Raw genomic sequence first — 24,438 nt, forward strand, 5'->3', positions numbered from 1 at the left:
ATATTGATATTCCCCAACTATGCACCTGCTCAGGAGGTGGTGAAAAATAATAGGATTTTAATACCTACCGGTAAATCCTTTTCTCCTAATCCGTAGAGGATGTTGGGGACTCCAAAAGGACCATGGGGGTATAGACGGGATCCGCAGGAGCTTGGGCACACTAAAAAGACTTTGACTGGGTGTGAACTGGCTCCTCCCTCTATGCCCCTCCTCCAGACCTCAGTTATAGGAACTGTGCCCAGGAGAGATGGACATTTCGAGGAAAGGAATTTTGTTAAACTAAGGGCGAGAAACGTACCAGCCCACACCACAAACATACCGTACAACCGGAGTAACAGGAAACCAGATAACAGTATGAACTAACAACAGCAACAAGCTGAATATAACTGATACACAATCCACATTTAACCAAAAATAACCAGTATCAATACAACTGCAAGGAACAGTCCGCACTGGGATGGGCGCCCAGCATCCTCTACGGACTAGGAGAAAAGGATTTACCGGTAGGTATTAAAATCCTATTTTCTCTTACGTCCTAGAGGATGCTGGGGACTCCAAAAGGACCATGGGGTCTATACCAAAGCTACAGACTGGGTGGGAGAGTGCGGACGACTCTGCAGCACCGATTGAGCAAACATGAGGTCATCATCAGCCAGGGTATCAAACTTGTAGAACTTAGCAAAAGTGTTTGAACCCGACCACGTAGCTGCTCGGCAAAGTTGAAGCGCCGAGACCCCTCGGGCAGCTGCCCAAGATGAGCCCACCTTCCTGGTAGAATGGGCCTTTACTGACTTCGGCAACGGTAGCCCAGCCGAAGAATGAGCTTGCTGAATCGTATTACAAATCCAGCATGCAATAGTTTGCTTAGCAGCAGGATTTCCAATCTTGTTGGAAGCATACAGGACAAACAGAGCCTCTGTCTTCCTAGTAAGAGCCGTTCTGGCGACATCAATTTTCAAAGCTCTTACAATGTCAAGAGCCTTTGGGACCGCCACAGCCTCTGTAGCCACAGGTACCACAATAGGTTGGTTTATGTGAAATGAAGAAACCACCTTCGGCAGAAATTGTTGACGAGTCCTCAATTCCGCTCTATCCGAATGAAAGATCAAATATGGGCTCTTGTGAGACAAAGCCGCCAACTCGGACACTCGTCTGGCAGACGCCAGAGCCAAAAGTATGACCACTTTCCAAGTGAGAAACTTTAACTCAACCTTACGCAAAGGTTCAAACCAGTGAGACATAAGAAACTGCAACACCACTTCAAGATCCCACGGCGCCACGGGTGGCACAAATGGAGGATGGATATGCAGCACTCCCTTCACGAAAGTCTGAACCTCAGGAAGGACGGCCAATTCTTTTTGACAGAAAATAGATAAAGCCGAAATCTGCACTTTGATGGAACCCAATTTCAGGCCTGCATCCACGCCTGCCTGCAAAAAATGGAGGAAACGACCCAAGTGAAACTCCTCCGCAGGAGCTACTTTGGTTTTACACCACGACACATATTTTCTCCAAATACGGTGATAATGTTTTGCCGTGACCTCCTTCCTAGCTTTAAGGAGAGTGGGGATGACCTCCCCGGGAATACCTTTCCGAGCTGAGATTTGGTGCTCAACTTCCACGTCGTCAAATGCAGCCGCGGTAAGTCCGGAAACACGCAGGGCCCCTGCAGTAACAGGTCCTCTCTTAGAGGAAGCGGCCAGGGATCTTCCACTAGTAATTCCTGAAGATCCGGATACCAGGCCCTCCGTGGCCAATATGGAACGACGAGTATCGCCTGAACCCTTGTTCGTCGTACGATCCTCAGCACCTTTGGAATGAGAGGAAACGGAGGGAACACATACACCGACTGAAACACCCACGGAGTCACCAGGGCGTCCACTGCACTGGCTTGGGGGTCCCTTGACCTGGAACAATACCTCGGAAGCTTCTTGTTGAGGCGAGACGCCATCATGTCTATCAGAGGAATTCCCCAACGCCTTGTCACTTCTGCAAATACCTCTTGATGAAGAGCCCACTCTCCCGGATGGAGATCGTGTCTGCTGAGGAAGTCTGCTTCCCAGTTGTCCACGCCCGGGAGGAAGACTGCTGACAGAGCGCTCACGTGCTGTTCCGCCCAGCGAAGGATTCTTGTGGCCTCCGCCATTGCCGCCCTGCTCCTTGTTCCGCCTTGGTGGTTTACGTACGCCACCGCTGTTATGTTGTCCGACTGGATCAGGACAGGGAGACACTGAAGAAGGTTCTTTGCTTGCAGCAGGCCGTTGTAAATGGCTCTCAACTCGAGAACATTTATGTGGAGACAAGATTCCTGGCTTGACCATTTTACCTGGAAATTTCTTCCTTGCGTGACTGCGCCCCAGCCTCGGAGACTTGCATCTGTTGTCAGCAGGACCCAGTCCTGGATTCCGAATCGGCGTCCCTCTAGAAGGTGAGAGCCTTGCAGACACCACAGGAGAGAAATCCTGGCCCTGGAAGATAGACATATTTTCCGGTGCATGTGCAGGTGAGACCCGGACCATTCTTTCAGCAGATCCCACTAAAACACCCGGGCATGAAACCTGCCAAACGGAATGGCTTCGTAAGCCGCAACCATCTTCCCTAGTACCCGAGTGCATTGATGAATCGACACACTTGTCGGCCTCAGAAGCTCCCTGACCATGGTCTGGATTTCCAGAGCTTTGTCCTCCAGAAGAAACACTCTCTGTATCTCCGTGTCTAGGATCATGCCCAGGAAGAGCACCCGAGTGGCCGGGATCAACTGAGACTGGCAAATTTAGAATCCAACCGTGATGTCGCAGAACCGACAGGGAGAGATCCACATTTCTTAACAACTGTTCCTTGGACCTCGCCTTTATCAGGAGATTGTCTAAGTACGGGATAATTGTGACCCCTTGCTTGCGAAGGAGGACCATCATTTTCGCCATTACCTTGGTGAAAACCCTCGGAGCCGTGGAAAGCCCAAACGGCAACGCCTGAAATTGGTAATGACAATCCTGCACCGCGAACCTCAGGAAGGCCTGATGAGGAGGGTATATCGGGATGTGTAAGTAAGCATCCTTTATCTCGACTGACGCCATAAAATCCCCCCTTCGAGGCTGGAGATCACCGCTCGAAGAGACTCCATCTTGAACTTGAACATTTTCAAGTATGGATTGAGGGATTTCAGGTTCAGAATCGGTCTGACTGAGCCGTCCAGCTTCGGTACGACAAAGAGGCTTGAATAGAAGCCTTCCCCCCGTTGGGACGGGGGAACCAGCACAACGACCCTCTGTTGACACAGCTTTTGTATTGCAGCAGTTACCACTTCTCTTTCTGGAAGAGAAGCTGGCAAGGCCGACTTGAAAAAGCGGTGGGGGGGCATCTCCTGAAACTCCAGTTTGTACCCTTGGGACACTATGTCTAAGACCCAAGGATCCAGGGCCAATTGAAACCAGACCTGACTGAAGAAACGGAGACGCCCCCCCACCGGTACGGACTCCCGCAGGGGAGCCCCAGCGTCATGCAGTGGATTTGGTAGAGGCGGGGGAGGACTTCTGGTCCTGGGAGCCTGACACGGCGGGCGACTTCTTTCCCCTTCCTCTATCTTTTGAAGCGAGGAAGGACGAGTCCTTTCCTTTTTTGTATCTATTAGGCCGAAAGGACTGCATCTGATGATGGGGTGCCTTTTTATGTTGTGTGGGGACATAAGGAAGGAAAGATGACTTACCCGCAGTAGCGGTAGACACCAGGTCAGCAAGGCCGTCACCAAACAAGACACTACCTTTAAAAGGGAGAGCTTCCATATTCTTCTTGGAGTCGGCATCAGCATTCCATTGATGAGTCCACAGCGCCCTCCTAGCCGAGACCGCCATGGCATTGGCTTTTGATCCCAAGAGGCTTGGGAGTCAACCTTTCAGGTAATCTGCAGCGTCCTTGATATAACCAAGAGTCAAATGAATGTTATCCCTATCAAGGGTATCCATATCAGAATCCAAATTCTCAGCCCACTTAGCAATAGCACTACTCACCCATACCGACGCCACCGCAGGCCTGAGCAATGCACCAGTATTAACGAAAATGGACTTCAATGTCGTCTCCACCTTGCGATCCGCTGGATCCTTAAGAGCAGCCGTGTCAGGGGACGGAAGGGCCACCTTCTTGGACAATCGGGATAAAGCCTTGTGGACATTTGGAGACGACTCCCATTTTTCCCTGTCATCAGAGGGGAAAGGATACGCCATGAAAATTCTCTTGGGAATCTGCCACCTCTTGTCCGGTGACTCCCAAGCCTTTTCACAAAGAGCATTCATTTCATGAGAGGGGGGAAACTTCACCTCAGGTTTTTTCCCTTTAAATAAGCAAATCCTTGTGTCCTGCACAGCAGGTTCATCAGAAATATGTAAAACATCTTTAATAGCCACAATCATGTACTGAATACTCTTAACTACCCTTGGGTGTAAAGTAGCCTCATTGAAATCGACATCGGAATCAGAGTCCGTGTCGGTATCCGTATCTACCATCTGGGTAAACGAACGTTTTTGTGACCCTGAAGGGGTCTGCACCTGAGCCAAAGCATCCTAAATGGATTTCCTCCATACTTGTGTCTGAGACTCGGATTTATCCAGCCTCTTAGACAATAAGGCCACATTTGCATTAAGTGTACTTAACATAGTAACCAAATCAGGCGTCGGCTGTGCCGACAGAGTCATATCCAACTCCTTTTCTGCGCCCCCAGTACCTTTCTCCGGGGAGGAACACTCAGCCTCAGACATGCCGACACGTAGTACAGACACACCCACACTGGCCAAAACAAGGGGACAGACCCACAGCGAAGCCTGGAGAGAGAAACACAGAGGGAGTATGCCAGCTCACACCCCAGCGCCCATATATCACACAGCAATAATATATGGTGATGGCTCTGCCCTCAATGATAAAAAAGCACCAATTTGTCTGTCCCCCCCCCCCGTTTTGCTCCCTTTTACTTGTAAGGAGCCTGGAGGTCCCGGGCCAGCGTCTCTGCAGCGGCTGTGGATGAGAGAAAATGGCGCTGGTGCGCTGTAGTCCCGCTAAAATTCAATTTTTTTTATGCTGGCGGGCGTATGAAATACGGTGCCCGTGCACCGAGTATGCCTGTTTGCCAGCCTCAAATGACCCCAGTAACGTGCTGCCCAGGGCTCTCCCCCCCAGCGCCCTGCACCCTGTGAGTGCCGTTGGTGAAGTGTGTGGGAGCATGGAGCGCAGCGCTACCGCTGCGCTGTACCTCGTTACTGAAGTCTTCTGCCGTCTGATGTCTTCGGATCTTCTCATACTCACCCGGCTTCTTTCTTCTGTGAGGGGGGTGACGGCGCAGCTCCGGGAACAAGCAGCTAGGCGAACCAAGTGATCGAACCCTCTGGACCTAATGGTGTCCAGTAGCCTAAGAAGCAGAGCCTTTAACTAAGAAGAAGTAGGTCTGACTTCTCTCCCCCCAGTCCCACGATGCAGGGAGCCTGTAGCCAGCAGGTCTCTCTGAAAATAAAAAACCTAACAAAAGTCTTTTCTAGAGAAACTCAGTAGAGCTCCCCTAGTGTGTGTCCAGTCACTCCTGGGCACAAAGTCTAACTGAGGTCTGGGGGAGGGGCATAGAGGGAGGAGCCAGTTCACACCCAGTCAAAGTCTTTTTAGTGTGCCCAAGCTCCTGCGGATCCCGTCTATACCCCCATGGTCCTTTTAGAGTCCCCAGCATCCTCTAGGACGTAAGAGAAAATCCCCATTAATTCTAGAGAATTATTGTGTGCAATTTTTTGCGTACAATTGAATTGGTCAAAAATTTATCAATAAAAGGATGGTCAGACCTTAAAAAGAATAAGATAATGACTATACTAGTAAATAAATGTAAAATTTAATATTTTCTTGCAGCATTAACAAGTATGACATTTTTAAATATTAATTTCCAATGGAATTAAATCTTTTACTGAGAAATAAAATGTAGACATATTTTAAATGTCCTTATTACAGAATACTATATTTAAATATCACTTTGGCTGAACATATCCTTATGGAACCCTGCACAATGCTAAAACTTGTTGCAAATCCGGATTTTGGATGTAGAACATTTCAGGAAACAAAGAAACTTAAATTTCCTGCCAGGCTATTTCTTCCTTCAGAAGAAAACTCAACTCTCAGCGGAAGCCATATAGGTAAACAAGCGCATTGTGAGCGTGACAAATTTTGACATAGTACTCTTATTTTCTAAGGTAAATGTGTTTTTGTTAGATCATTCATAATAATCAAAAATACTGGAAAGAAATGGAAAACACAAGTACAGATATGTAAAATATATGGAACCGTATTTTTCAATTTCATACACAAATTGTCATTTCTATGTATTCTATCACAAATAAACATGCACTATGGCACTTTTTAATCACAGTTTAGCTGCAGACACAAAGTCTTCTGTAATTGGTTTTATCAAAGATACAAATAACTTCTGACATTAATGACACAATACAGACCAGAGGTTCCCAAACTCTGGGGTATATTCAATTAGGGTCGAAAACTGCCGTCTGACGAAAAGACGGCAGTTTTCGTCTTTTTAAGCTCGAATAGTGATTCGACCTATTCAATCCCATCACTTTTTATTCGACAAGTCGTGGAATGCGACTTGCCGCATAGTACGTGAATCGGCGGTATAGCTGCCGATTCACGTACTTTTGAGTGAAACGGGGCAAAATCCTGTTGAATTTGGCCCCGTTTCCGACCATCTCAGTCCGACATAAAAAAATGTCGGACTGAGATGTGGGACCCAGAGGAGGAGGAGGGGGGGGGGTGCGGGGAGACAGCCGCGGGCATACAGGGGAGAGCAGCGCTACAGCAGGATGTCTCACAGCCGCGCCGCTCACGGCAGCATTCACCCGGCTCCAGCAAGTGAGGTCACGCTTGCTGGAGCAGGGTGGACACTGCTGTGAGGTCTGGCGGCTGTGAGACAACCTCCTGCAGCGCTACTGTAGCGCTGATCTCCTCCGTCTGCCCGCGGCTGTCCCCGCGGCCACCATCCCCCCCCCCCACCCCTCCTCCTCTGGGTCCCTCATCTCAATTCGACTTTTTAAAAGTGGAATTGAGATGAGATTGAATAGGGGTTGTCGGATCCATTCCGACAAATGCATGTCGGAATGGATCCGGCCCTAACTGAATATACCCCTCTGTCTTCAAGGCATCCTAACAGTCCAGGTTTTAAGTATATCCATGCTTGGCCACAGGTCACTTAGCTAGTACCTCAGTCAATACGATTTAAACATCTGTGCGGAGGCATGGAAATACTTAAAACCTGGACCGTTAGTGCTCCTTGAAGACAGAGTTTGGAAACCCCTGATATAGACCAAGCACCTGTTGATATATATGGCCTGATTCAGAGATTTATGTAAATCCAATATTTATGTCAATCTGTTATGTTTAATGATCTGCATATGCGCAGGAGCCACACTGCACATGTGGTCCTATGACCAGATCTGCTGACATGCTGCTGGCTTTTGGTTGGAAGATGGAAGTGTTCTAGAAAATGGAGGCGTGGTGGCCCAGTGCCGAAGCCAGTGGCTACGTCCTTGGACGGAGCTTCACTGGCCCATTCAGTGTGATTTTGCCAGCCATCCTGAGTAACCTAAGCGTTATTCAGATATCCGTTAACACAGATCAGCCAATGCTGCGTCTTAGGACGCAGCAAGCGGATCCAACTAGTCTGCAGTGGATGTATTCTTATTACAGATGCCTCTTTCGGCCGTTGCATCATTTTGCAGAGCTGCTACATACAAAGACGCAGTGGCAGTGCCATTAGTGTTCCCCACTAAAATAAACCACACTGTTAGGCAAAAAGGACAAAAACATCCCTCAGATGGACAAGTATACATATATCCTGGTGGTAGTGATACTTTTTCCTTTATAGAATACTGTGGAAGATCTGATTGCAATATACAGTACACCTTAGTATGGAAAAGGGATTGTTAATGGGAGTGATGCTGGAATTTCATCTCCTATCTATTTCAAAGTCATAACCTGTGCAAACAATACCTATTGCTTCGCTGTTTCATTACTCTCTTCCAACATTTAAGTTTGGTTAATTAAACGTCACAATTTACAAAGCACACTCAGTAGTTGTAACAGCTATAATATCCTCTCCTCTTCCCAGTATATAAACAAAGGCTTTCATTCATTCGTATCTTTTAAGAACTAAACAGTATCAACAAGAAGGGAAGCAGAAAAGATGGAGACAGGTGGACACTGACAGCAACCACAATACTACATCTACATGGAATATGACGAAGTAACTGTCACTTACGCTCCATGCTTTCCTCTCTTTTTCTCAGCTCTTTGTACTTTTGCTTCTTCTCTCCTAAAACAAAAAAGGTTAGATATATATAAGATCATATTTTGTATATATAGCAGAGATGGGCAAAGCACTAATAGGTAGGAGATCTGAGATTTGTTTCAGTGTAATGTAGGGCAGAATAGCACACATAGGGGCAGATTTAATGGGTTCCAATGGATAGGTCAACAGGTACACAAGGTCAACATGATCAAAAGGTCACCAGGTCAGACAGACAGTGATTAAGGTCAACAGGGCCAAAAGGTCGACTCTGTGAGGAGACCTGGAAAACGTGACCTGTTGGTGTCCATGAGGACCTTGTTTGGGAACCACTGGTGTAGATCTTCTATACCACAGCCGATTAAATAATGAGTAATATTCTTCTTACCACTCATTACTAATCTTAAATGGTGCTCCTACCAATCAGCTATATCATGTGTTTGAAGAAAAGGAGTCTGTGTGTCATAGAGTGGAGATAGTTTGTTTACAAGTAAATATAAATATATTTAAAATGAAAGGGAACCATTTGGCCTTTGCACATCAAAAGTTAGCTACACTTAAAAAATACATATATATTTTTCAACTGACTACATTTTCTCTCTCGGGAAAACTGTTTTATATACTGTAGGTCACATTTACTAACACTGCATTTGGGAGTAAAAGAGTTATGAATTGTAGGTATGCTATGAGTATTGTATGCAATGCTTTTCTTTGTGGTTGGAATAATTGTTACTGATTACACGGTTCCATATTCATAGCCAAAGAGACACATTTCATTAGTGTTTGCACTCCACTTTATCCGGTATACTGTGGAAAGATCTAGTTAAACTATACAATGGCGCTGATGTGGAGCTAAATATACACCGGCTTGTAGAGGGTACCTTGCGTCTTTTCTCAAAGGTGGTTATTCAGATGTTGGAGCAAACCAAAAAAGCTAGCAACTGGGCAAAACCATGTTGCACTGCAGGTGGGGCAGATGTAACATGTGCAGAGGAATTCGATTTGGGTCGGGTGTGTCCAAACTAAAATCTAAATTGCAGAGTAAAAATAAAGCAGTCTAATATTTGTGGGCTACATGCAAAAGCAGACAGAAAAAATATAAATGTATTTCTTCCCCTTGCATTGCAACATGGTTTATTCCAGATACAAACTTACATGCTTTTCTGCCTTGCTTCCACATCAGAATCAGGCCCACTGTGCCAAAACGCAGGTGCACCTAGCTGCTCTGTGGGAGTGCACACAGCCAGCAGATGTAGCCACGATGAGCGTGGCTACATCTGTACGTCCGTTTTCAGGCATATATTTTTTCAGAACAAGATGATGATAACAAATAGCAAACCAAGCAGACACATAGGGGGTGGCCACAGCGTAAACTCTGTTGGGGCAGATGTAACATGTGCAGAGAGCTATAGATATGGGTGTGGTATGGCTGACCGATGGTCTCCTGGTCGCCAGTCAGCATACCGATGTTGGGATCCGGGCTGGGAGGGGTGACTGCAGCAAGCCCCTTGCGGGCTCGCTGCGCTCGCCAAGCTGCGTGGTCGGTGACCCACTCTATAGGTGTCGTGGACACCCACGAGTGGAAATAGTCCATGTTGGTTGGCATGCCGACTGTCGGGATAGTGAGGGGGCGGGATTTTGGGGGAGGTCATGTGACCGTCAGTCTGCTGACCGCTGGTCACATGAATACCACCCATAGATATGGGTGGGTTATATTGTTTCTGTGCATGGTAAATACTGGATGCTTAATGTCTACACTACATTTCAGTTTGAACACACCCCACTCAAATCTAACTCTCTCTGCACATGTTATGCCCATTTTACACCACCAGCTAGTAATACGGGTTATTGCACATGAACGTGCATAACCCATGTTGCTGGTTGGTGTAAAAGGGTCGAGTTAGAATAGTCCGGGTCGAGTGACCCGGTATTCCAACTTGGGAAGTTTGCGGGGTTGAACACAAGTTCAACCCGGCAAACTGTGCAGTGTAAACGATAGCTGGGTTGATGCGACCCGGCTTCCCGTTTACATTCTATGTGCGGGCGGCGCTTGTGATCTCCATGCGACGCCCCCGACGCGTCACCGGCAACGTCACCATCCCGGCAATATGCCGGGCTGGTGAGTCCGGTGTAAAAGGGGGCTGTCGTGGGTTGCAGCGTGTAGCTCCCGTGTCAGGGCTCCCGGCTGCAACCCGCTTTCTTTGGTGTAAAAGCGGTATTACATCTGCCCCTCCTGTAGTGCAACATGGTTTTGCCCAATTGCTAACTTTTATGGTTTGCTAACAAACCTGAATAAGGGCCTTAATCTGGTATAGTGTGATAACAATGATGATGATGATGATGATGATAACAAACCAAGCAGACACATAGGGGGTGGCCGCAGCGCAAGCTTTGTACTACTCTGCATACACAGTCCAGGAGCAACATATGCCTGATTTATTTCCAGCCCTGCAACACACCCAGTGTGTGTAATAGTCTGACATTTCCATTAACTGTACCTTAACTGCACATTCATATGCAGATCTGTCAGAATAAAAAACAAATTTGCTTTTATCTAAGCCAGTGGTACTCAAACTGTGTGCCGTGGCACCCTGGGGTGCCGCGAGGCTCTTGCAGGGGTGCCTTGGATTGGTGGTCCAGAACGAACTCAAATTATTTATGGTCAATGTAATAGGCAAAACCAGTGCTGGTGGCTGTCAGTCACAAAAAATGCGGACAAATAGAAACAAATCCTGTCAAACAAATACTGTATAAACACAATTCATTTAATTTTATTTTTCTTTCTAAATTTCTCAATAAAAGCTTTTCGTCTAAGAGTGCCGCTACATTTTTTTTTTTGATACTCTAGGGCGCTGTGATTTAAAAAAGTTTGTGAACCACTAATCTAAGCAATAAGCGATCAGTTTTAGCATCCATCAAAAACAGACAGTTACTTCCCCTCTAGATTGTATAAGGAAGTGCCAGCTTTGAATCTGCTACTTCTTGGACTTAACTTTGTCTATTTTGATACACAATAACTTCCTATCACAGAGGTTAGTGGCTCTCCATCTGTTATGACACTAACTACAAGTCGTAACACGCCATGCCACACTTTTTTACTATTAGGGAATGCTAAAACTGTGGCAGAGCATGCTGGGATGTGAAAATGACAACAACTGGAGTGCCACAGATTGGCCAGGCCTGGTCTAGAGCAGAGATTTTGAACCTTTTACAACTCGCGGCACACTGAACAAGATTTAAATATTGCCAAGGCACATTCAAATATAATGGTGATGCATGGTGCAGCTTCTCCATAGGTAACGCCTGAGCCACATCTGAGAAAGCCAGAAGAGCCCAACACTGCCTGGGCCCAAAATTAGAACTGGCTCTGCAACCACTAAACCCACCAGTAGTGATCGTTCCAGGGCCTCAGTAGTGGCAAAACACTGATGGGCCGGGCTCTGCTTCTATGGCGGCACACCTGGAGACTGCTCAGGGCACACTAGTGTGCCAGGGCACAGTGGTTGAAAACCACTGGTCTAGAGGATACATTTCCTGTAAACCACAAAGTAGGATAGCTTTAGGAACATGGTAGCTGTGAGGAATTCAGAAAGATGGACAGGTGCTGAGCATAGTACAATCTAAAAGGTGAGACTGTCCTGGAAGGGGGACTGGGAAAGACTGCCAGATGAGAGAGAATAAAAAGGACAGTTCCTCCTTATAGAATATATGGTTTTAGCAACATATGTTTTTCACCTCTGTACAGCATAAGAACAGCAGCTCTATTATTTTATCCTTTAGATTGTTATCAACTTTCCATTTCTCCTCCATATAACACTTGATAAATAATGTGCATATGAAATGCTGAAAAGGCACTTTAAGAAATGAAGTAGCTTCCGCATCCTCTTTCCTTAAATCTGTGAATAAAACAATAAGATATTCCAGTGGGATGCGAGCTATGGATATCCTTGCAGCTGTAGGATGTCTTACTGGCCTTCCTACTCGTCATGCAGAAATTCAGGATCTTGATTTATTTCAGCCCCCTTTCCTCAATTTACAAAAACAAATAATAATGTATTTCTAAGCAGCGATGCCTGTTCTTATCTGGGACATCTTTTCTTTTGTTCTATATACAGATATAATTTAGAAAAATACAATGCTTACACAAGTCTAGCTGTTATTATGACAGAAAAAATGGCTATGGCAATGTAAAATGGCAGACATGGCTTAACTGAAGGTGATCCTAAACACAGAATGCTGATCATTCCACGACTGTGTGATTATTAAAGTAGGAGGAAGAAGCTGTTATGCAGTGTAAAACATACTTGCCGACCTGGCTGCCCCCTTCCGGTCGGCGCACAGGGGGCGTAGCCGGCAGGAGCACAGGTTTGCCGGGGGCATGACAAGCTGAATGCTGAGCATGGCCTTGAGAATACATCATTATGCCTCCATTCCGGCTTTACAGTGCCAAGGAAACAGGCACTATAGAGCGGGGACGGGGCTATGATGACCTGTTTTAGTGCAAATTGAGTCAGTGTCCCCTCGCACCGCCCACTTTCACTAAAAGTTGAAGGGGGGTCCAGGCCAGATCTGGGATACTTGCCTGCCTTTCAAGGGGGCCCGGCCAATCAATCAATTTTCGGGAACCTCCCAGCCGTTCCGTGACGCCCAGTCTGATAAATCACACGGTGGATAAACTTTACATAAGATGTACTGTCCAAAATCAGCAAGATCACCTCAGACTTTAGCAATCTCACCTATCCTACTGGCAAGGTTGGGACTAGTGCACACATAGCTTACATGAAACACTGGTTGTAGAAATGTTATTAACCCCTTCGCTGCTGTAGATTTCCTCACCCCTGTGCTAGGGCCATTTTCCAAGGTTATCACTCGTCACATTCCAACATCAACGTTTTTTGTTTTCTTTAGAGGTACTCACACAAATTATCTCTTTGTTTTTTTTTTTTTTAGAACACTTAGTAGTTTCAGAGAATACCTCTCTTTTTCAAAAAAATACCAAAATATAAAATACGTTTTAAAAAAAGTGTATTTTTATTAAAATTTCCAGAAAAGGAGTCATAATCAAATATATTTTAGCGGGATTCTATGTGCATGTTTTGACAAAAAAAAACAAAAAAACAAAACCTGACATGAGAATGCAAATTTTTAAATTTTCACTGTCTATCGACGACTACAAATGTATAAACTAGACAAACAACCGCATTAAAATAAGATTTTACTTACCGGTAAATCTATTTCTCGTAGTCCGTAGAGGATGCTGGGACTCCGTAAGGACCATGGGGAATAGACGGGCTCCGCAGGAGATAGGGCACTTTAAGAAAGCTTTGGATTCTGGGTGTGCACTGGCTCCTCCCTCTATGACCCTCCTCCAGACCTCAGTTAGGGAAACTGTGCCCAGAGGAGATGGACAGTACGAGGAAGGATTTTTGTAAATCTAAGGGCAAGATTCATACCAGCCACACCAATCACACCGTATAACTTGTGATAAACTTACCCAGTTAACAGTATGAACAACAACATAGCCACGGTATCACCGAAAACTATAACATAACCCTTATGTAAGCAATAACTATATACAAGTCTTGCAGAAGAAGTCCGCACTTGGGACGGGCGCCCAGCATCCTCTACGGACTACGAGAAATAGATTTACCGGTAAGTAAAATCTTATTTTCTCTAACGTCCTTGAGGATGCTGGGACTCCGTAAGGACCATGGGGATTATACCAAAGCTCCCAAACGGGCGGGAGAGTGCGGATGACTCTGCAGCACCGATTGAGCAAACAGGAGGTCCTCCTCAGCCAGGGTATCAAACTTATAGAACTTTGCAAAGTTGTTTGTCCCCGACCAAGTAGCTGCTCGGCACAACTGTAATGCCGAGACCCCTCGGGCAGCCGCCCAAGAAGAGCCCACTTTCCTAGTGGAGTGGGCCTTAACCGATTTCGGTAACGGCAATCCTGCCGTAGAATGCGCCTGCAGATCCAGCGAGCAATAGTCTGCTTTGAAGCAGGGGCGCCAACCTTGTTGGCCGCATACAGAACAAACAAAGCTTCAGTCTTCCTGATCCGAGCCGTTCTGGTCACATAAATCTTCAAAGCCCTGACTACATCCAGGGACTCAGAATCCTCCAGGTCCCTTGTAGCCACAGGCACGACAATAGGTTGGTTCACATGAAAAGATGAGACCACTTTTGGCAGAAAGTGAGGACGAGTCCTCAACTCTGCCCTATCCACGTGAAAAACCAAGTATGGGCTTTTATGCGATAAAGCCGCCAATTCTGAAACACGTCTCGCCGATGCTAACGCCAACAACATGACCACTTTCCATGTGAGATATTTCAACTCCACAGTTTTAAGTGGTTCAAACCAAGGTGACTTGAGGAAACGTAACACCACGTTAAGATCCCAAGGTGCCACCGGAGGTACAAAAGGAGGCTGAATATGCAGGACCCCCTTCACAAAAGTCTGTACCTCAGGAAGAGAGGCTAATTCTCTTTGAAAGAAAATGGATAAGGCCGAAATCTGGACCTTTATGGACCCTAATTTTAGGCCCAAAGTCACTCCTGTTTGAAGGAAGTGAAGTAGACGGCCCAAATGGAACTCCTCCGTAGGAGCAGCTCTGGCCTCACACCCAGAAACATATTTCCGCCATATACGGTGATAATGTTTTAACGTCACGTCTTTCCTAGCCTTGATCAGGGTAGGAATGACTTCCTCCGGAATTCCTTTTTCCGCTAGGATCCGGCGTTCAACCTCCATGCCGTCAAACGCAGCCGCGGTAAGTCTTGGAACAGACAGGGCCCCTGCTGCAGCAGGTCCTGCCTTAGAGGAAGAGGCCACGGATCTTCTGTGAGCAACACTTGTAGTTCCGGATACCAAGTCCTCCGTGGCCAATCTGGAACAATGAGGATTGTTCTGACCCTGCTTATTCTTACAACTCTCAACACCTTGGGTATGAGAGGAAGAGGAGGAAACACATACACCGATCTGAACACCCAAGGTGTCACCAGAGCGTCTACCGCTACCGCCTGAGGGTCCCTTGACCTGGCGCAATACCGCTTTAGCTTTTTGTTGAGACAGGACGCCATCATGTCTATTTGAGGCAGGCCCCACCGATCCACGATCTGTGCAAAGACTTCTTGATGAAGTCCCCACTCCCCCGGATGCAGGTCGTGCCTGCTGAGGAAGTCCGCCTCCCAGTTGTCCACCCCCGGGATGAACACCGTGGACAGCGCGCTTACATGGCCTTCCGCCCAGCGTAGAATTCTGGTCGCTTCTGCCATGGCCACTCTGCTCCTTGTTCCGCCTTGGCGGTTTATATGAGCCACTGCCGTGACATTGTCTGACTGAATCAGAACCGGTCTTCTCTGAAGTAAGTTCTCCGCTTGGCGCAGGGCGTTGTATATGGCCCTCAACTCCAGGACGTTGATGTGGAGACAAGTCTCCAGGCTTGACCAGAGACCTTGGAAATTTCTTCCCAGTGCCACTGCTCCCCAGCCTCGGAGGCTTGCGTCCGTGGTTACCAGGACCCAGTCCTGAATGCCGAACCTGCGACCCTCTAGAAGGTGAGCACTGTTCAGCCACCACAGGAGAGATACCCTGGTCCTGGGAGACAGGGTGATCCTTTGATGCATTTGTAAATGGGACCCGGACCACTTGTCCAAGAGGTCCCATTGAAAAGTCCTCGCATGGAATCTGCCGAAAGGGATGGCCTCGTATGAAGCCACCATCTTCCCCAGGACCCGCGTGCACTGATGCACTGAAACCCTCTTTGGTTTCAATAGGTTCCTGACCATGGTCATGAGTTCCTGAACCTTTTCGATCGGAAGAAAAACCTTTTTCTGGTCTGTGTCTAGGATCAGGCCCAGAAAGGTCAGACGCGTTGTAGGAACTAGCTGGGACTTCGGTATATTGAGAATCCAGCCGTGTAGCTGCAACGTCTTCATGGACAGAGACACGCTGTCCAGCAACTTCTCCCGAGATCTCGCCTTTATTAGGAGATCGTCCAAGTATGGGATAATTGTGACCCCCTGCCTGCGCAGGAGCACCATCATTTCCGCCATTACCTTGGTGAAAATCCTCGGGGCCGTGGAAAGCCCAAACGGCAACGTCTGAAATTGGTAGTGACAGTCCTGCACTGCAAATCTCAGGAATGCCTGATGAGGGGGGGATATTGGAACATGAAGGTATGCATCCTTTATGTCCAGGGACACCATCCAATCCCCCCCTCCAGGCTGGCGATGACCGCCCGGAGTGATTCCATTTTGAACTTGAACCTTTTCAAGTACAAGTTCAGAGATTTCAGGTTTAAAATGGGCCTGACCGAACCGTCCGGTTTCGGGACCACAAACAGGGTTGAATAATATCCCTCTCCCTGCTGGAGATGAGGAACTGTGACAATCACCTGTTGAACATACAATTTTTGGATTGCTGTCAACACTGACTCCCTCTCTGACGGGGAAGTCGGTAGAGCCGATTTGAAAAACCGGCGAGGAGGCAAGTCTTCGAATTCCAGCCTGTATCGCTGAGCAACAATCTCTATTGCCCAGGGATCCACCTGCGATTGAACCCAGACGTGGCTGAAAAACCGAAGACGAGCCCCCACCCGATCTGCCTCCCCCCGGGAAACCCCAGCGTCATGCGGTGTACTTTGCAGATGCAGGGGAGGATTTCTGCTCTTGGGAACTAGCTGTGTGCAGCTTCTTTCCCCTGCCTTTTCCTCTGGTAACAAAGGACGATCCCCGCACCTTCTTCTTTTTATCGGAACGAAAGGACTGCATTTGATAATGAGGTGCCTTCTTAGTATGCTGCGGGGGGACATAAGGTAAGAAATTCGACTTACCAGCCGTAGCCGTAGAGACTAGGTCCGAGAGGCCGTCTCCAAACAACTCCTCCCCCTTGTACGGCAAGGACTCCATGTGCCGCTTAGAATCGGCATCTCCCGTCCACTGCCGGGTCCACAGGAGTCGCCTAGCAGAAATAGACATAGCATTTATTCTGGAGCTTAATAAACAAATGTCTCTCTGAGCATCTCTCATATACAAGGCAGCATCTCTGATATGCTCTATGGTCATTTGAATGGCATCCCTATCTAAGGTGTCAATCTCTGCAGATAAGGAATCTGCCCATGCCACAACTGCACTACAAACCCAGGCCGACGCCACAGCCGGTCTAGCAATAGTACCGGAGTGAGTGTAAATGTGCTTCAAGGTAATTTCCTGCCTGCGATCGGCCGGTTCCTTGAGGGAAGCCGTATCCTGAGAAGGCAGTGCCACCTTTTTGGACAAGCGTGTAAGCGCCTTGTCCACTTTTGGTGAAGATTCCCAGCGTATCCTATCAGTTTGTGGAAACGGATACGCCATAAGAATCCTTTTGGGAACTTGTGGTCTCCTATCAGGAAAGTCCCAAGCCTTTTCGCACAATTCACTTAATTAAAATGATGATGGAAAAGTGACATCAGGCTTTTTCTCTTTATACATGTGTACCCTCGTGTCAGGGACAGGGGGTTCCTCAGTAATATGCAAAACCTCTTTAATGGCCATAATCATGTACCGTATACCCTTAGCCACCTTCGGCTGTAATTTTGCATCTTCATAGTCGACACTAGAGTCAGAATCTGTGTCGGTGTCTGTGTCATCGATCTGGGATATGGTGCGCTTCTGAGACCCCGACGGGCCTGGCGCTATAGGGACAGGCATGGACTGGGTACCTGACTGATCCCTAGCTTCTGCCTTGTCTAACCTTTTATGCAATAGATTTACATTTGCATTCAAGACATTCAGCATATCCACCCATTCCGGTGTCGGCGTTGCCGAAGGCGACCTGACATTCAAACACTCCCCCTCCACCGTAAGCGAGCCTTCCTCGTCAAACATGTCGACACACGCGTACCGACACACTTCACACACACAGGGAACCCCTTTTCTGAAGACAGTATCCCTGTCAAGGCCCTTTGGAGAGACAGAGAGAGAGAGTATGCCAGCACACACCCCAGCACAATAACCCTGGAGACCAACACAAAATGTTTTCCCCCAGCAGCGCTGTGTAATATGTAAACCGCCAATTATGTGCCCCCCCCCCCTCTTTTAAGCACCCTTTCACCTTGTGTAAGCAGGGGAGAGTCCGGGGAGCTTCCTCTCAGCAGTGCTGTGGAGAGAAAATGGCGCTGGTGAGTGCTGAGGGAGAAGCCCCGCCCCCTCGGCGGCGGGCTTCTGTCCCGCTCAAACTTAGTAAGATATGGTGGGGGCTCTTTGATATACATGTACAGAGCCCACCTGTACATGTATATAGTCTTTTTGCCATGTAGAGGTTATATTGCTGCCCAGGGCGCCCCCCCCCCCCCCCCCTGCACCCTTACAGTGACCGGAGTGTGTGAGGTGTATGGGAGCAATGACGCACAGCTGCAGTGCTGTGCGTTACCTCAGTGAAGTTGAAGGCTTCTGCCGCCTGAGACGTCTTCTGACTTCTGTACTTCTGGCTCTGTGAGGAGAACGGCGGCGCGGCTCCGGGGGTGGACGCCCAGTAAGAACCTGCGTTCACCCCCTCTGGAGCTAATGGTGTCCAGTAGCCGAGGAAGCAGAGCCTATCTTTGACAAGAAGGTCTGCTCCTCTCTCCTCAGTCCCTCGATGCAGGGAGCCTGTTGCCAGCAGTGCTCCCTGTGAAAAAGTAGTAAAAAGTAGAAGAAAAATCCAAACAAAAATGCTTTCAGGCAGAGAACTCTGGAGAGCTCTCTACAGTGCACCCATCTTGCTCTGGGCACAGTGTAAAACTGAGGTCTGGAGGAGCGTCATAGAGGGAGGAGCCAGTGCACACCCAGAATCCAAAGCTTTCTTAAAGTGCCCTATCTCCTGCGGAGCCCGTCTATTCCCCATGGTCCTTACGGAGTCCCAGCATCCTCAAGGACGTTAGAGAAATTAAGAATCACTCTTTTATTTGACACAAGATGGGCCAGATATGGGCTTTAGATCCCCCATCTGTAAAAGTTTTATTTTTGTGTGTGTTTCAGTAATTGTCTGATGATCATCAGACAATAACTACTAACGGGGGCACCTCGTTTGAGAGAAGAGTCCCTTCTTTCAAGACAGTGTGCCCTCATGTATGAGGGCCGTTATCTGTAATTATGGGCATGATAGGACACAAAGTGCCCTCCCACTCATATTTGGAATATGCTTATTTCCCTTGTGCAGGATAATACTGCAATTTGCAACTCTTCACAATCCGGTTTGGCAGCTGCCAGGAGTCACCACTGATCCTTAGGACTGTTGGGGCAGAGTGGGGCTCCTCCACCTGCAGTCTGGCTGTATATCTGGAGAACAAGTCCTCTGCAGCGAAGGGGTTATTAGAAAGGAAGACATTTTCTGAAGGGAAGCACTACGGGAACCATCTAAGCAGTTACTATTGTGCTGTAAGAGAAAGGCCTTACCATCTTTAGAAAAATCCATAAAAAAGAAGCATTAGAATTAGAAAACAATTACAAGAGAAGGATGTGGGAAATAAAGGAAAACTGAAAAGTAACATTGAACACTCACTGAGAATATCGAGAGAATAAAAATGGTAAATGTAAACACTGGAGGTACATAAAATAGGATTTGAATTACCTAATGGTAAATCCTTTTCTCGTAGTCCGTAGAGGATGCTGGGGTCCATTTTAGTACCATGGGGTATAGACGGTTCCGCAGGAGCCTTCGGCACTTTAAGACTTTTCAACAGTGTGAACTGGCTCCTCCCTCTATGCCCCTCCTCCAGACCTCAGTATAGGAACTGTGCCCGAGGAGACGGACAACTTTGAGAGAAGAATTTACATTAAACTAGTGGCGAGATTCACACCAGCTCACACCATACCAAAAACATGTCACATAACATGGCCTTTAACATAACCCATGCTAACATGCATGCATAACATAACAGCAACTGCTGTAAAACATCTTAACACATGAGAACCTGTGTAAAAAGACAAAACGTAATTTGCAGGAAAAATGAGCAGTGGGCGGGCGCCCAGCATCCTCTACGGACTACGAGAAAAGGATTTACCGGTAGGTAATTAAAATCCTATTTTCTCTTACGTCCTAGAGGATGCTGGGGTCCATTTTAGTACCATGAGGATGTACCAAAGCTCCCAGTACGGGTGGGAAAGTGCTAATGTTCCTGCAGAACTGACTGACCAAACTGAAGGTCGTTAGCAGCCAAGGTGTCAAACATGTAAAACTTAGCAAACGTGTTTGCCCCTGACCAAGTATCTGCTCGGCAAATTTGCAACGCGGAGACACCCCAAGCAGCTGCCCAGGAAGAACCCACTTTCCTTGTAGAGTGGGCCTTTACTGAACTCGGTAACGGCAGTCCTGCCGTGGAATAAGCGTGCTGAATGGTACCTCTGATTCAGCGCGCAATAGTCTGCTTAGAAGCAGGACCCCTAATCTTGTTTGGGTCATAGAGGACAAACAAAGATTCTGCTTTCCTTATCCGAGCCGTTCTTGCAACACAAGTCCTCAACGCTCTGACGACATCGAAGAACTTTGAAACGGCTGAGGTGTAAGAAGCCACTGGCACCACCACAGGTTGGTTGATATGGAAATAAGACACAACCTTTGGAAGAAAATGCTGACGCGTCCGCAGTTCAGCTCTATCTTCATGAAAAATCAAATAAGGACTCTTGTGTGACAGAGCCCTTAATTCAGACACTCGTCTGCCTGAGGCCAAGGCCAACAGCATGACCACTTTCCAAGTGAGAAACTTCAACTCTACCTCTTGTAGAGGCTCAAACCAGTCCGATTTAAGGAACTGCAACACCACATTAAGATCCCATGGTGCTGCAGGAGGCACAAAGGGAGGTTGGATGCGCAGAACCCCCTTCACGAACGTCTGGACCTCAGGAAGGGAAGTCAACTGTTTCTGAAAGGAAATGGACAAGGCCGAAATTTGGATCTTGATAGACCCTAATCTCAAGCCAGCATCCACACCTGCCTGTAGAAATAGGAGAAGACGTCCTAATTTAAACTCCACCGCAGGAGACTTCTTGGATTCACATCAAGATACATATTTTCTCCAAATACAATGGTAATGTTTGGACGTTACCCCTTTCCTGGCCAGAATAAGTGTGGGAATGACTTCATTGGGAATACCCTTACGGGCTAGGATCTGGCGCTCAACAGCCATGCCGTCAAACGCAGCAGCGGTAAGTCTTGATAAACAAACGGCCTCTGCTGAAGCAGGTCCTCACGAAGAGGAAGAGGCTGAGGATCTTCCAGTAATAACTCCTGAAGATCTGGATACCAAGCCCTCCTTGGCCAGTCTGGAGCAATGAGAATTGCTCGAACCCTTGTTCTTCTGATGACCTTGAGAACTTTTGGTATTAGTGGAAGTGGAGGGAACAGATACACCGACTGAAACACCCACTGGGTAACCAGTGCATCCATTGCTATTGCTTGTGGGTCTCTCGACCTGGAACAATATTTCTGAAGCTTCTTGTTGAGACGTGATGCCATCATAAAAAAACACTACTTATGCAGCGCCTCACTGATATGAATAGGGTTAAATAAAAAGAAGTTGAGAACTGCTGAGACACTGCGCTTGCCGTGACCACTATGTGAAAAATGGATATACAGACTGAAACAACAAAAATGGCTGCGCTGTGTGTCAGTAGTTGTGCATATAAAGAGAGCAAACGTGTAGTATATAAATCTTATAATTTAATAATAAAAATACAAAATGAAAAATATAACATTAAAAAATAGTATCAGCACACCTATATCTGTCTCAGGTGATTATTGGCTAATGGCTAAAGAATGAGAAAAGTTCATATTCCACAGTTCAAGAGAAAATTCAATGTTGTGCAATTCCAAATGGTTATCTCGTATACATCACCAGGTGAATAGTTGGAAGCATATAATACCTCTCCGAATGGGCTGGTAAAGATTAGCCGAGCGTCCCCGGCTAAAACAGTCCTGCTTTGCCCAATGTACTGCACAGCGGAGGGAGAATCTAGATGCTGCCTGATGTTTAACGCTCGCCACAGCGAGGAGATGGACGGCAGCCTCCTGCAGCGGTAAAGGCTGCCCGACGGTTATCACCAATCGCAGCGGTGAGGTAGGCAGCGGCCTGCTGGGGTGATGAGCCGGTCAATGGAGATGAAGGAGAGACCGGTATGGATTGCACAGAAGTGTATCACCTGGACCAGGTGTGCTTAGAGGCGGGGTCCTGACGCGTTTCGTCACGATCACGTGACTTTATCAAAGGTATGATCCTACCTCCAGATTAGTCAGTATTTAAAGCCAAGACGGCTAATGACAAACAGATGTCAGTGATTGACAATTAAGACAATATATTATATACACGTTGGCTCTCATAATAAAACATTATTAAAACATGAAATAATAAAAATACATGGCAGAAATCGCTTGTAGTACAATGATTAATATCCTCAGATTATACCACTGTATAGAGATTACTATATTGTGCAGAGACATTTATTCAAAAGACACTTAAATAGGAATCAAACACCAGATTGTCTGCAACATACATTCTAACATCCATGTCGGGTGCTCCTATCTTATTCATACTAGAGGATCCTATATAAGCTGGACAGGAGAACAGAGACTATCTTTTATATATAAAAAAGCAAATCCTGGACAGGTCTATTTCTGTCCCGCACCTTATCAATCTGAAAAAATAAATCAGAATATATTAAAAATAGAAAATAGATAAACTCTAAATAGCTAACATGCGCTGATGTGGCCATCGTGGATTCGAACTTGGATCTGGGCATAGGTACTGTTCAGTGGCCTAACCTGATGCGCCACTGATCCTGCTGTATATATAAAGACCAAATTATAACATATGGTTATTGGATATTATATGATACATATAGAGAACCTTATTTTAAATATGAATAAGTTCATATAAGCAATAAGAAAAAGGGAAAGAAAGAAAGAAAACAGTAACAATTAATCGGACACCAGTATTAACCTATGGGTTACCTGCAACCTTAATGTTACATAAAGGCAGGTACTTCTCGGACGGCCATTAAATAAATAAAGTCATAATGCAAAGTACAGAAACTATCTTACATACAGAGATACATATATAAAGCAAATGCCTAATTTATTTCTATGCGGCACCCCACTATTCTGAAAATTGGTCCGATCAGATTTATGATTCAAATTGAGCTATATATAGCTGGCAGACACCCGTGTGGCCGCCATAAGTTCAAACCCAAGTCTAACGATAGCGCTATTCAGTGTCCCAACCTGATGTGCCACTGATCCCACTTGACTCAAAGGGACTATAATATAGCCGATAATTGCAGAATATCTTGGGACTTATCTAGTACATTTGGAATACCTCAAAAAGGATATGATTGGGTTCATATCGGGAACAGCTAAGTATTTAGACAATTCACAACAGATTAATCACAAATGCATATCCGAACTAAAAAAAAAAGAAAAAAAAAAAGAAGGTGAGTACATGAATAGATCTGCGATGTGATAAGTGGGCATATACCATTTGCCTGTTCTTATCAGAGATCGAATTCGATACACTCATTGAGACCCTCCGGCATTAGGGTTCTCAATTTATGAATCCAGTAATTCTCCCTCAGACATAGCTTTCTATATCTGTCTCCTTCACGTACTGTTGGTGTAATTGTTTCAATACCAATTAATTTGATATCCTCTGGATTTTTTTGATGTTTATCTAAAAAGTGTCTGGAGACACTGTGAAACATAAATCCTTTTTGGATATTACGTCTGTGTTCAAGAAATCTGGTTCTGAGTTTCCGTGTCGTCCTTCCCACATAAATTAGACTACATTTGCAGATCATTAAATATATTACAAAAGAACTATTGCAATTAATATGTGAACGAATCTCTACCTTTGAAGAGTTGGGAGTATTAAAGACTTTCACATTATTTAAAATCTATGAGCAGGTGATACATTGCTTGGCTCCACATCTGAAACATCCCATGATTTTGGGGAGCCATTGGACCGTTTCGGTGGAGGTAATATTCCCCTCTATTTTTCTTTTGTCTACAAAAAGACTTGGTGCAAGAAAATGTTGCAAATTATTAGATTTTTTGAAAATGACTGACGGTGTATCTTTCAACTCAGTTTTCAGAATCTGATCTGTCAAAA

At 46.4% G+C, this 24,438-nt stretch overlaps 1 protein-coding gene across 2 annotated transcripts in view; it reads right to left on the reverse strand.

Moving 5' to 3' along the window:
* The window catches only part of IFT74 (intraflagellar transport 74), a 386,790-nt gene that overhangs the window by 29,310 nt on the left and 333,042 nt on the right, over positions 1-24,438 (reverse strand). For both annotated transcript variants that reach the window (XM_063914103.1, XM_063914102.1), the window contains exon 14: positions 8,291-8,344. In XM_063914103.1, the coding sequence (XP_063770173.1) occupies positions 8,291-8,344 (54 nt within the window). The remainder of the gene's footprint in view (positions 1-8,290; positions 8,345-24,438) is intronic.

This window comes from Pseudophryne corroboree, chromosome 1 (assembly GCF_028390025.1).
Source record: "Pseudophryne corroboree isolate aPseCor3 chromosome 1, aPseCor3.hap2, whole genome shotgun sequence".
Lineage (NCBI taxonomy): Eukaryota > Metazoa > Chordata > Amphibia > Anura > Myobatrachidae > Pseudophryne > Pseudophryne corroboree.